At 59.7% G+C, this 12,430-nt stretch overlaps 1 protein-coding gene across 2 annotated transcripts in view; it reads left to right on the top strand.

The window, feature by feature from the left end:
• The window catches only part of SYNE3 (spectrin repeat containing nuclear envelope family member 3), a 71,339-nt gene that overhangs the window by 36,864 nt on the left and 22,045 nt on the right, over window positions 1–12,430 (top strand). For both annotated transcript variants that reach the window (XM_070412567.1, XM_070412576.1), the window contains exons 3-8: window positions 326–498; window positions 1,906–2,215; window positions 6,231–6,392; window positions 7,666–8,013; window positions 9,587–9,723; window positions 10,510–10,684. In XM_070412567.1, the coding sequence (XP_070268668.1) occupies window positions 326–498; window positions 1,906–2,215; window positions 6,231–6,392; window positions 7,666–8,013; window positions 9,587–9,723; window positions 10,510–10,684 (1,305 nt within the window). The remainder of the gene's footprint in view (window positions 1–325; window positions 499–1,905; window positions 2,216–6,230; window positions 6,393–7,665; window positions 8,014–9,586; window positions 9,724–10,509; window positions 10,685–12,430) is intronic.

The raw sequence follows: 12,430 nt of genomic DNA, 5'->3' as shown, positions 1-12,430 counted from the left end.
GATCTTCCTGGACAATGTGCTGCTGGTCATGTACACAGTTCTTCATTCTTATACCCTCTCCCCTCCTCCCCCTGCTCTGTTTGCCCTGGGAAATTCAGTAACCATTTCCGTTACAAGCTCACTGCTTCCTACATAACCCTCGCTCCTGCGCCCACCCTCAGAGCCGCAGCAGGCCGCCCCGGGCCCCGGAGAAGGTGGGGGGCCACTGTTCGAACCCCAGCACCTCTGGGCTCAGAGTCCAGGCTCCTCCATCACACGCCGGCTGTGGCTCTGCCCACTCGCACTCTGTCTAACCCCTGGAAACTGGCTTTTGTGCCCACGACAGAAAATATGCCAGCTAGAGCCGGAGGGGCGCGTGAAGGTGGACCTGGTGCTGCAGGCGGCTGAGGCGTGCCTGGCCGGCTGCCCCGAAGACCAGAAGCCCGCGGTCCTGGCGCGGCTAAGGGACATCAAGGCCCAGTGGGAGGAGACGGTCACCTACATGATTCACTGTCACAGGTAGGGCCGCCGGGGACCTGGCCGGGCTTTGTCTGCCGTTGCCCCTGACCCTGCTTGCCCACTGCCACCCTGGCCTGGCGCCCCGCCCAAGGGACATTCCTTCAGTGCTGGGCGCGCTGGGAACTGGGCGTTCTCTTGGGATGTTAGCCAGTCCTGCCTGCCTCGTTCTAATTATATTCAAGCTTAACGATGAGAATAGACAGTGGGAACCCAGCTTGTTTTGCCAACAATTAATTCTGGTTTGACTTGTCATGTGCCCATCGCCAGCAGAATGGCCCCGAATGGGAGAATGGCCCCGGAGGAGGGAGGGAGGCTGTCTCCTGCTAGCCTTTTAGCTCAGCTTCTTGGCCTGTGGGGAGCCAGGCCAGGGCCGGATAGGATTTGGACAGAGGGGGGCCTCCTACTCTGGTGGCTACTTGCTGTATGGCCTCGGGAAAGTTACTTGACTTCTCTGAGCCTCAGGCTTCTCATCTAGACAATGGGTATAATCAGATGTTCCTTGAAGGCTGTCAGGAAGATGGAAGGGGGAGCTAGCCAATGCCAAGAGCAAGGCACACAGTAGGCCCTCAGCAAACGGGTGCTCCATCGTTTTTTTGTTTAATATATTTTTTTATTGATTTCAGAGAGGAAGGGAGAGGGAGAGAGAGAGAGATGAGAGAGAATCATTGATCAGCTGCCTCCTGCAGGCCTCACACTGGGGATCGAGCCCACAACCCGGGCATGTGCCCTGACTGGGAATCGAACTGTGACCTCCTGGTTCACAGGTTGACGCTCAGTCCCTGAGCCACGCCGGCCGGGCACCATCTTAAAACCAGGACGCTGAGTGAGCTGGGGGACCTTTCACTTTTGCTTTTCAACCCTTGTCACTTGGAATGCCCAAGTGGCTCGATGTGACCGCACAGACAGGGCCACATCCATGTTACAGACGGGGAAACTGAGGCGAGTGAGGAGGCAGGGCTGTGCGGCAAGTTTATGGCGTCCCTGGAGCCCACACGCAGGCCCTCAACTTCTGTCCCCACTGTGGGGTGACAAGCCCACAGATACTACTGGACCCTGCAAATTATCGGACACACTCCCGGCGGCATTTTGGTGTCTGTTAGTGGGGATTTAGGGCTGGAATTTGGGGTGCTGGTAGCTAAGGCTCCATAAGCCGCATTAGCAAGGCTTCGGGTCTCAGAGCAGATCTGGAACTGAGCCACCCTGACCCTTTGCCCCTTGGAGCTTACTCAGCAGACACAGGGTCCTGTCCAGCAGGACTGAACGGAGGCCCGGAATCCGAGTGTCTGCGAGCTGCCCAGGTGGCGCTGAGGCCCCGAGAGGGTGTCCTCCTGCCCCCACCCCCCTCCAGCCCCTCGTGCTCAGAGCCAGGTGAGCGGCTGGTCACGGCCCGTGTCTCTGCGCCCACAGCCGCATCGAGTGGGTGTGGCTGCACTGGAGCGAGTACCTCCTGGCCCGCGACGAGTTCTACCGCTGGTTCCAGAAGATGACGGTGGCGCTGGCGCCGCCCGTGGAGCTGCAGCTGGGCCTGAAGGAGAAGCAGTGGCAGCTGGGCCAGGCCCAGGTGCTGCTGTGCGACGTGAGCCACCAGGCCGTGCTCCTGGACCGGCTGCTGGAGGAGGCGGCCTCCCTGTTCCACAGGATCGGGGACCCCAGCGTGGACGAGGACGCCCAGAGGACGATGAAGGCCGAGTACGAGGCCGTGAAGGCCAGAGCCCAGGTGGGGGAGCCGTGGGCTGTCTACCCTCCCACCATTTTCCCATCTCGTCTATCCCACCATTTCCTAAGTGACCATCCGGCCACCCATCGATGCCCCACTACTCCCCACACACCAGCACCCACCCACTGGCATTCATCCATATCCCACCTCCCTGTCCACGTGCCCACTTATGTCCCCACTGCACTGCCAACTCCCTTTCACTGTCCCCCATTCACCACCTCATTCCTCCACGTACCTGCCCAGCCATCTATGAAGTACCCACCCTCCCATACATGTGTTTTCTCACTGCTCACCACCAACCTAATCTCCTATTCGTCTTGACAACTACTTACTCCCCCTCCCAGCCAGCTGCCTACTCATTCACCTACTCACATCAACCCGCCCACCTCTTCACCCACCCACTCACCCATCCATCTCTCCACTACGACTACCCACCACTGTTGACCCCTTCACCCACCTACCTACTCACTCACTACCTGTCACCCATCTGCTCATCTACCCACTCACTACCTAACTACCCACCCGCCAATCTTCTGTCTACCCATCCAACTATCCCTCCACCACCCACCCACCCACCCACCCATCGACCCATTATCTCCCATCCGTACACCCAGTGTCACTCCGTGCTGCATACACACGTGGTGCTTGATGTGTGTGGTTGACCTACTGACTGATGGTTCATAGGCCGACGCTCAACCACTGAGCCACACCTGCCGGGCTGGAGGGAGATTCTTGATGAGGACGCCTGGCCCTTCGGGGGGTGGGGGGTGGGGGTGGGGGGGTGAGGTGAGCAGGAGCACTGTCCTCAGCGAGGAGAGAGCAGGCTGGTAGCCAGTGGGGTCTTGCGTTTTTATTTCGCTGAGGGGTTTTAGTCGGGCGGTTCCGTTTCCTGAAGGGCCAGGGCCATGGCGGGGTCCCCTTCCCCGGCTTCCTGCCTCACAGGGGCGTTCGTCCCGCATCTGGGCAGGAATCACATCGTCCGCCAGCCCGTGCCCAGCTGCGTCCACGCCGCCCTGGTTGGCTGGTTGGGTTTTGACATCCTGACAACTCTGCCGGCGCAGGTGGCTTCGCTGTTTGGTCTAACGAGCGAAGGTTGCGCACTCTCCCATTTGTCACCCTGTCATCCTCCCCCCTGGCGGCCCGGCGGCGGCTGAACCGTGCTCTCTGCTCGCGTCGCCTGGCACGGAGCTCCTCTGGATGGCTGCCCTGCTTGGCCACGGTCCTCTCCGGGGCCTCTCCCCGAGGCTTTATTTACTCTGTCCCGGGCACCAGCACCTCATCACACACACACACACACACACACACACACACACACACACACACACGCCAGCCAGCCGCACGGTCATTGGAGAAGTTGCCTCATTACAGCATCTGTAACCGTCAGAGCCGACCCGCACTGACCCCCTGCGCATTCTTCCCGACCTGCTTTGTCTCATAAACGAGCCTTTCCTGCGGGAGGAGGAAGCCTGGATGCAGGCAGATGGCCGTGAAGGGGCAGCCGCAGGGCAGCGCGAAGGAGCGGCTGTCCCTAGTCCCCTTTGGGGTTTGAGCGGCGTGTTCCCGTCTGCGCGTGAGCTGTTGAAGCTGCGAGCCTCGCTTCCGTTAGAGGGTTCTCAGCTCTTCGCTGAAGGCTTGGCCCTGTGCCTTGGTTTCCCCGTCTCTAAACTGGGGGCATTTTCTCCTCCTTGCAATGGTGGTACCGAAGGTTTGAAGGAATGGGTCAGTGTTTCTGCATTTACAAGGAGCCTCTCAAGCCGGTGCAACAGCAGGAAAGCGTTTGAGTCTGTCTGTCCACACTTCCCTGCTGAGAACTTCTAACTTTGATCCGTACTTGCTGCTGGGCACGGCCGGCCCCCTGGCCGAGAGCTCAGCTCGGAAAACCCCGGCCCTCAGGCCGGATCCAGCCCGCCTCTTGATTTCGCCTGGCCTGTGAGCGAAAAGTGATTTTTACATTTTTTAAGATATATTTTATTGATTTTTTACAGAGAGGAAGGGAGAGGGATAGTTAGAAACATCGATGAGAGAGAAACATCGATCAGCTGCCTCCTGCACACCCCCTACTGGGGATGTGCCCACAACCAAGGTACATGACCTTGACCGGAATCGAACCTGGGACCTTTCAGTCCGCAGGCCGATGCTCTATCCACTGAGCCAAACCGGTTAGGGCAGTTTTTACATTTTTGAATGATTTCGGGGAAAATAAAAAACAGAATATTCCATGACATGTATAAATATGAAGTAAAAATTTTGGTTTTACCAGAAGACACCCCGCCTTGGTGTGGTGCCTGGGGCTGCTCGTCTGAGCTGCTAGGGCAGGAGCAGTGCCTGGGAGGTGGAGTAGCTGCGACAGAAACCACGGGGCGGTGAAGCAGACCGTCTGCCGTCGGCCAACCCCTGGTCTCGAGCTGTGATGGGGAGCCTGACACGGGCCCTGTGAGTCCTGCTCCAAGGCCCTGCCCGAGCCGGGTGACCTCGCAGCTGGACATTGGCGTGATGGCGGGTTGGGTGGTTGTGGTGAAGGTTATGCAGGAGCGTGTTGCCAAGGGCGGTCGGCGCTCAGGTGCTTTTAACTGCTTATGAAACGGAAACCCCCTCGTTCCCCCGTGGAAAACCCCGCTGCAGACACGCCCCCTGCACTCTTCCTGCCGCTCGGAAGCTCTCACATGGCTGCCCTGAGCTGCCCCCGGGGCTAACCCAACGAGGGCAGCCTGTCTGTGGGGGCCTCGGTCCCCCAGCAGGAGCCACAGCAGGGAAGGCTGTTCACTGAGCCCGGGCAGCGGGCGATTCTTCAGAGAAGGGGGGCTGCAGGGTAGCCCCGCAAAGCAGTGCTCCGTCACCTCGCGCTCGCGGCTGCCGGTGCTGCTCGTGGGAGCTGCGGCTCTGACATTCAGTCCACGGCTCCCCAGTGAGGCAGGTACTGTTAACACACCACACGGATGGGGAGGCCTGAGGCGGGCCAGGGTTCCATGGCAGGCAGTGGGCTGGAGAACCCACAATGGTGGTACCGAAGGTCTGGACCGCGTTTGCCCTTGACCTCCAGGCTGTGGCACTTGGACCTGAGCCTGGGGGCAGGAGGGAGCCAAGGAGGGGTTTAAAGAGATGGTGCCGTGATCAGGGGTGTGTTTTGGAAAAACCGAGTTCCTAGGCGCACAGTAGGTCTTCTGTCAGGAACACGGCTATTTCCCCCAAGGTCAGCCCCCCTCAGATGACCATCTTGTCCCTGTGTTGGTTAGAACGTCAGTTGGACTGTCAGAAGGTAGAGCTGCCCTCCCGCCCTCAGAGGAAACGGGGCACACGCCATCGTCACGGGCGGAACCCCCAGGACCAGCCTTACCCCTGGGCTTGCCCCTCGGTGCTTTCCCGGCAGGCGATGACCTGGGACAGCCTTTCGCCTTTCTGGGCCTCAGTTTCCCTGTCGGTCGGACTGGGTTAGCAATACTGCCGGATGGGTGGGTGGGAGGGTTCGGGGAGCTGATACTGTCCGTGCCGCTCCTGGAGCAGCTCTGGCGCCGCGGGGGACGTCGGGTGAGTGTCGGGGCAGCAGGTGCTGTTACCAGGCCCCGACTGAGTGCTGTTCCCAGGACAGGCCCAGCCCCGAATGCTTGGGTCTAAGAAGATGAGAAGAAAGGGCCCGGCCGGTGTGGCTCAGTGGTTGAGTGTTGACCTATGAACCAGGAGGTCACAGTTAGATTCCCAGTCAGGGCACATGTCCGGGTTGTGAGCTCGATCCCCAGTGTGGGGTGTGCAGAAGGGAGCTGATCAATGATTCTCTCTCATCATTGATGTTTCTCTCTCTCCCTCTCCCTTCCTCTCTGAGATCAATAAAAATATATTTTAAAAAAAGATAGAGAAGGGTGTCTGGGACTTCTTATTTCCAGCAAAAGGGCTGAAATATCCCAGAATCCCAGACCCCCTACATGCACGCGCGCACACACACACACACACACACACACACACGCAGGCCCCAAGGCCAGGCGGCCAGGCTTCCCTCATGGTGGTCCTCTCCCCTCCCCAGGAACGAGTGGACCTGCTGGAGCAGGTGACCCAGGAGCACGAGTGCTTCCAGGCGGACATGGACGAGCTGCAGCTGTGGCTGCAGGCGGTGGTGGCGAAGATGAACGGCTGCGTGGGGCGGAGCTGCTCGCTGCCCGCCGGCCGCCGGCTCTCGGCACTGCAGGTAACCGGGCTGTGTCCACCGAGGGCCGCCGGGGAGCCCGCACAGGTTCGCGTTTATGTCTCGGGGAGCCGGGGCCAAGGGAGGTGCAGACCACAGGTCCCACGCGAGGAGAAGCGTGGAGTCTGGTGGCAAATGTTTGGGGCCTCGGCCGCCTCATGGAAACCCCTGAGCCAGCAGGGCATTTGGAAGCCCAGGGCCACGGCAGCGTGGTCTAGACCAGGGGTCTCGCACGGGGGCCTGTCAGGGTAGCCCAGATGGACACAACTCGGATTCGTGTCAGTAGGGCATTGAATAAATGTAATATCATATATATATACTAGAGGCCCGGCGCACAAAATTCACGTGTGGGTATGGTCCCTAGGCCTGGCCTGTGATCAGGGCCATCTTCCCCGGCAGCTGGCCCCGCCCCCCACCGCCTACTCTCCGCCTCCCCCCCCCCCCCCCCCCGCCCCTGCCCTCAGTTCCCCGTTTGCCATTAGGCAATTGGAGCCTACTGGCTGGGGGAGGGACCAAGAGGTGGTCAGTGAGCCTCATAGCAACTGGTGGAGCAGTCGTTCTGGTTATTTGTCAATTTGCATATTATATATATATATATATATATATATATATATATATATATAGGAATATTACAATTAGAAGGCATGAAGTACTGAGATACAGCAGAATCTGAAAAAGCATTATGCTGAGTGAAAGAAGCCAGTTCCAATAGATAACATCTCCTATGATTTCAAATAAGTTCTAGAATCTTCCAGGATGTTGGAGATGCTGTATGTCTTGATAACAAGGTGGACTACATGAGCATGTATATTTCTCAAAACTCTGAACAGTGACACCTAAGGCCTGTAGACTTCATTTGAAAGGCAATTTCAAATAAGATAGATTTAAAGGTGTTTGTAGAACAAGTTTTTAAAAATTAAAAGCCAATGACCATTTATTTTAAAAAGAAACTTGATTGCAAACACATGGGGTCGGGGGGTTCTGCCTGGCCCCACGCGGCTGCGGCCAAAGGCTCTGCTGAGCCGGCTCTGCCTGTTAGAAAGGCAGACTAGCCAATGCCCGGGGTGTTAAAGACAGGGCCCCCTGAGACGAAGTGCTCCTGGGCTTTGAGGTGACTGGGAAGGAGGTGGGTGGGGAGTGACAGCCTCACGGTGTGCATCAGGGCACCTGGGGCAGACAGTCCCCGTGGACCGGTGCCGCCGGCTCTCACCGGACTCTGGGCCTCAGTGGCTTTCTCTCTTCCCGCGCTGCCCAACCCCCCCCCCCCCCCGCCCAGGACATTGCCAAGGACGTCCCCAGGGGCGAGGAGTCTCTGAGGCGGCTGGAGGCACAGGCGGTGGGGGTCATCCGGAACACCTCTCCTCTGGGTGCCGAGAAGATCACCCAAGAACTGGAGGAGATGCGGAGCGTCCTGGAGAAGCTCTGTGGCCTCCGTGAGGAGGAGGAGGGGCGGCTGCGCGGGCTGCTCGCGTCCACGGGCGCCTTTGAGCAGCAGAAGGCGCAGCTGGAGGCCGAGCTGGGAGAGTTCCGGAAGGGCCTGCGGCGGCTGGCGGAGGAGGGCCTGCAGCCCGCAGCGAAGGCGGGCACCGAGGACGAGCTGGTGGCCCACTGGAGACTCTACTCGGTAAGCCACCCGGTCCAGGCGGCTTGGGGTGTCGCCCCTTGGAGCTCACCCTCGCGGTGGGAGGATCACGGTGAGCCCTAAACACACTCCGCTTCTCCTGGATCTTGGGGTGTTACCCCAAGTTGGGTGTTTGCACCCATTTGCCGGGAGAGGAGACTGAGGCCTGGAGGGATTTTTTTGTCCCCACCATCCTAGGATCCCATGATGAGTCAGCGGGTAACTAAGACCAGAGGCGCATTGTCTCTGGGTCGCCACGTCCCTGCCTGGAGGTGGATGTGGGTGGGCCGCCTGAGCATGGAGCAGAGCGTTAGGTCAGAGAGAAAGCTCCGAGTTAGAGATGGTGGCCAACCCACAGGGGGTCTGGGAGACGAGCAGACATGCCCACCTGGGGAGGGTGGGGTGGGTTCCAACTTAGACGTGATGTCCAATCAGAGCCCCGCCCCTTGCACAGGAGGCCTGACCTGTGGACAGAGAGATTTTTAAAATAAAGGTAAACACCTCCCCATTCCTGTTGTTAGTATTAACTCAACGGGTTCACTCAGTGTCAGTTCCGTTTGGGGAACTATCTGAAAGCAACCCGCCCGCCCAGGCCCTGTCCACTCCCCACTGTCCTGTGTTCTCTCTCCCTCTAATGCTCGCCCATAGGCAGAGCTATGCTCCTGGGGGTAGGCACGAGGCACACGTCCTCGAGGGCCCAACTCCCCTCATCTAAACCCCGTGCCACTGCGATGGCCAACTGCATGCACAGGGAGTTGTCTCCCGTTAGCACTGGCCGCCTGGCCCCAGGTGGAGGGGTGGACAGTGGTTAGGGGCGAGGGCTTTGGGATCACACTGCTGGGTTCAAGCCCTGGTTCCTCTCCTTGCCAACGAGATGCCTTCGGGAGAAGGACTTTCATCTCAAAGGCGGAATGGGGGTGCTGGTAACAGCCCTCCCCCACGGTTCCTTACGCACTCTGGAAAACAAGAAGTGCTTAGAGCCCTGGCCGGTGTGTCTCAGTGGATAGAGCACTGGCCTGGGGAATGAAGGGTCCTGGGTTCGATTCCGGTCAAGGGCATGTACCTTGGGTGCAGGCTCCTCCCTGGCCCGGGCCCTGGTCAGGGCTCATGCAGGAGGCAACCAATCAATGTCTTTCTCTCACATCGATGCTTCTCTCTGTCTTTCCCTCTCTCTTCCACTCTCCCTTAAAAAAAAAAAAAGTCAATGGAAAAATATCCTCGGGTGAGGATTAACAAAAAAATAAAACTCTTAGACGAGGTTCCTTGCATATGAAATGGGGACACAGAGACTTGCCCTCCAGAATCCGTGAAAGGCTCAAATGAACGAGGCGCCCAGAGCACGCAGCACGGTGTCAGTGCTCCTCGGGATTGGCACCTGTGCTGTTAGGTGCTGGCGTTTGTGACAACGCTGGGGGCCGGTGATATCATGAGAGACCAGCTTGGCGAGAGGCGCGGTGGGGAGGGGGGGGGAGCAGTTTCCCCGGGCCCACTCCCGCCAGCCATGCTCATCGCCCTGAGCACACACCCTGTCCTGTCCCGGGACTCACTACCCCCTTGGGGGGCGTTTGTGCCACAGGCGACACGGGCAGCGCTGGCCACAGAAGAGCCCCGGGTGGACCGGCTGCAGGCCCAGCTGAGGGAGCTCATCGCCTTCCCCCACGACCTGCAGCAGCTCCCCGACAGCGTCGTCGAGGCCATCCAGGAGTTCCAGAGGTGTGGGGGCTGTGGGGGCTGTGGGGGCCGCGGGCGAGGCTGGGGGCCCCGGGGGCCGGACTCCGGGCCCTCTCTCCCCATCTAAGGCTGCCTCCAGGAGGCGGGCTGCTTTCTCTTGCCACCTGGTAACGTGCGTACTTCTTGCACCTCTCAGCGCCAGGCCGTCCAGGGTGTAAGCCTGCTCTGTTCAGTCATGGTCCCTTTTTGTTAAATACATATATTTTATTGATTTCAGAGAGGAAGGGAGAGGGAGAGAGAGAAACATCAATAATGACAGAGAATCGTTGATCGGCGGCCTCCTGCACACCCCCTACTGGGGATTGAGCTCGCAACCCGGGCATGTGCCCTGACCAGGAATCCAGGCGTGACCTCCCGGTTCATAGGTGGACGCTCAACCACGGGGCCAGGCCGGTCACTGTCCCTTTGGGTAGGATTTACATTCACTCCCAAGAAGAGGCCTGGCGCTGGCTTCCTCCGTGCGAAGTGGCTCGTTCGCCACCTCCATCCCGTCTCCCTGTGCAGTTACACTGGCGCTGGGGCCACCGGGCAGTGGCCGAGGGGAGGGCTGCGAGTCTGTGCCTGGGCTGCCTTGTTTCGAGGGCACTGTTATCCAGAGGGCGAGGCCTCGGCGGTTCAGACGCCCCAGCAGCCGGTGCCATAGGAGAGGGACCGCCCGGGGAGCACCCAGGGGAGCAAGGCAGGCCGGGCTACCTGGGGTCGGGGCGGAGCGCACTCCTGGACTGACCACCTCTCCTGCCCGGCTTCTCCCCGCCTCGGCCCTCGCAGCATGAAAGGGCAGAGCGCCCGGCTGCGCAATGCCGCGGGCGTGGAGCTGTGGCGGCGTTTCCAGCGGCCTCTGCAGGACCTGCAGCTGTGGCGGGAGCTGGCCCAGCGGCTCCTGGACGTCACGGCCAGCCTGCCTGACCTGCCCTCCATCCACACCTTCCTGCCGCAGATCGAGGTAAGAGGGAGGGCTGGCCATGAGGCCGGCGGCCACCAGCCAAGCGCGGCACCTGTCACCCTCGCAGGGCGGGCGTGTTCCCGGGCCCTCTGACATCTGGGCGGAGCTCACTGCCCCGGGTCTGGCACAGGAGTCCCGTGTGCCCAGGACATATCAGCACGGGAGACAAAGGTCCTGTTCAGAGGCGGAGCTGGTGCCTGGGTGACCCCCCTCTACCCGCTACCCCCCCTCCCAGGAAGGCCACAGTCTGAGGTGGGGGAGGGTTGGACTTCTCCAAACCAATTCAACCCAGGGCCACCGTTAAATGCTGCAGCTGAGAAGGGCTGACTTTCCTTGTGTGTCCGCAGTGGGTCCTGCACGCTAAGGGCTCCATAGGCATCATCTCGTTGAGGTCTCAGGACAACCCCACGAGCTGGGGTGTGAGCACCCCTACTTTACAGACGAGGAGACTGAGGCTCAGAACTGCCCCAGGCCTCCCAGCTAGGATATAGTCCAGTTCATGGTCACAGCTCCCAGCCTGCATGCTGAACCCCGTGCTGTTATGTCTGGGTTTGGTGAAAAGGGGGTGCAGGTGACCCCCTACCTCCTGAGGCCTGACCTCTGGGTGGTCGATCACAAAGCGCGTGCCCTCATCCGCAGGATACGCACGCGTGTTTACGTGTCAGCCGTGTTTATGCTGCTCTCCCTCCAGAGACTCCCGTAGCCCTTCCAGGGAGGTTGTGAGTACTGCCTCCTCTGAGGAGCCTTCCAGGATGTCCCCACCCAGGAAATCCACTTCTGCCCTGAACACCCACTCAGTTGAAACTTTAGGAAAACACTCACTGTCAGCCTGGCTTGCAATTACCTGCCTGGGCTGGTCTTTGCTCTCCCTGTCCCAGCCCTGTGCCTCGCTCAGTGTCTCAGTAACATCATCAGGTAAAAATGGAAGGATGCTGGCCTGCTGACAACAAGGCCCCTGGCCTCTAGGACCCTGGGCCTTACCCCAAACAACTGACTAGTCAGCAGGAGCCTGAGGCTTGGCAAGGGCTTAGGGACAGGAAGAGTGAGTGTAGCTGGGAATGTGGTCAGGGCAGGCTTCCTGGAGGAGGAGGCTGGGCAGAGGTCAGGCTGTGTGGGAGCAGCTCCCCATTACAAGGAGGCCTCTGAGTCCCATTAGGTCCTCTCTGCCTGGTGAGCTCCTATGTATCAGGACTCCATTCAGGTGCCACCTCCTCTGGGGAGCCGTCCTGAATTCCCCCTGGTTGTGCTCCCATAGGCCCTTAGCCCCCCTCAGAATGTCCTCCAGACCACCTGAGGGGGGGGGGGCACTGCTGTTGGTTAAGGAATCACTGGGTAGAGGATCAGACTGGTTTGGTTGGGTTTGGCTGCAGTGAGGACAGTGGCAGTGGGAATGGAGAGACAGATTTCCAAGACATGCAGGTCGGGTGACAGCTTACTCTATGTTACAAACTAGAGGTCTGGTGCATGAAATTTGTGCACTGGGGGTGGGGTTCCCTCAGCCCAGCCTGTGCCCTCTCACAGTCCGGGAGCCCCGCGATGGATTGCCCCAAAGAGGTAGGCCCTGCCCACCTGGCTGGGGCTCCGTGCTGGGCCTCCCTCTTTGGGGCAATCATGTGGAGCCCCCCAATTGATCGATCGCCCTGCTGGCTGGTGGCCTGGGCCTCCCTCTGCAGGGCAATCATGGGGCGATGGCTAGGCCCCCGACCAATCGCATCGCACCTGCCTTGGCTGGCCTGGTGCCAGTGG

The sequence above is a fragment of the Myotis yumanensis genome, unplaced genomic scaffold (assembly GCF_028538775.1).
Source record: "Myotis yumanensis isolate MYYU_CA2020_CCGP unplaced genomic scaffold, mMyoYum1.0.hap1 SCAF_1, whole genome shotgun sequence".
In the NCBI taxonomy this organism is placed as follows: Eukaryota; Metazoa; Chordata; class Mammalia; order Chiroptera; family Vespertilionidae; genus Myotis; species Myotis yumanensis.
This window is presented reverse-complemented; position numbering and strand designations above follow the sequence as displayed.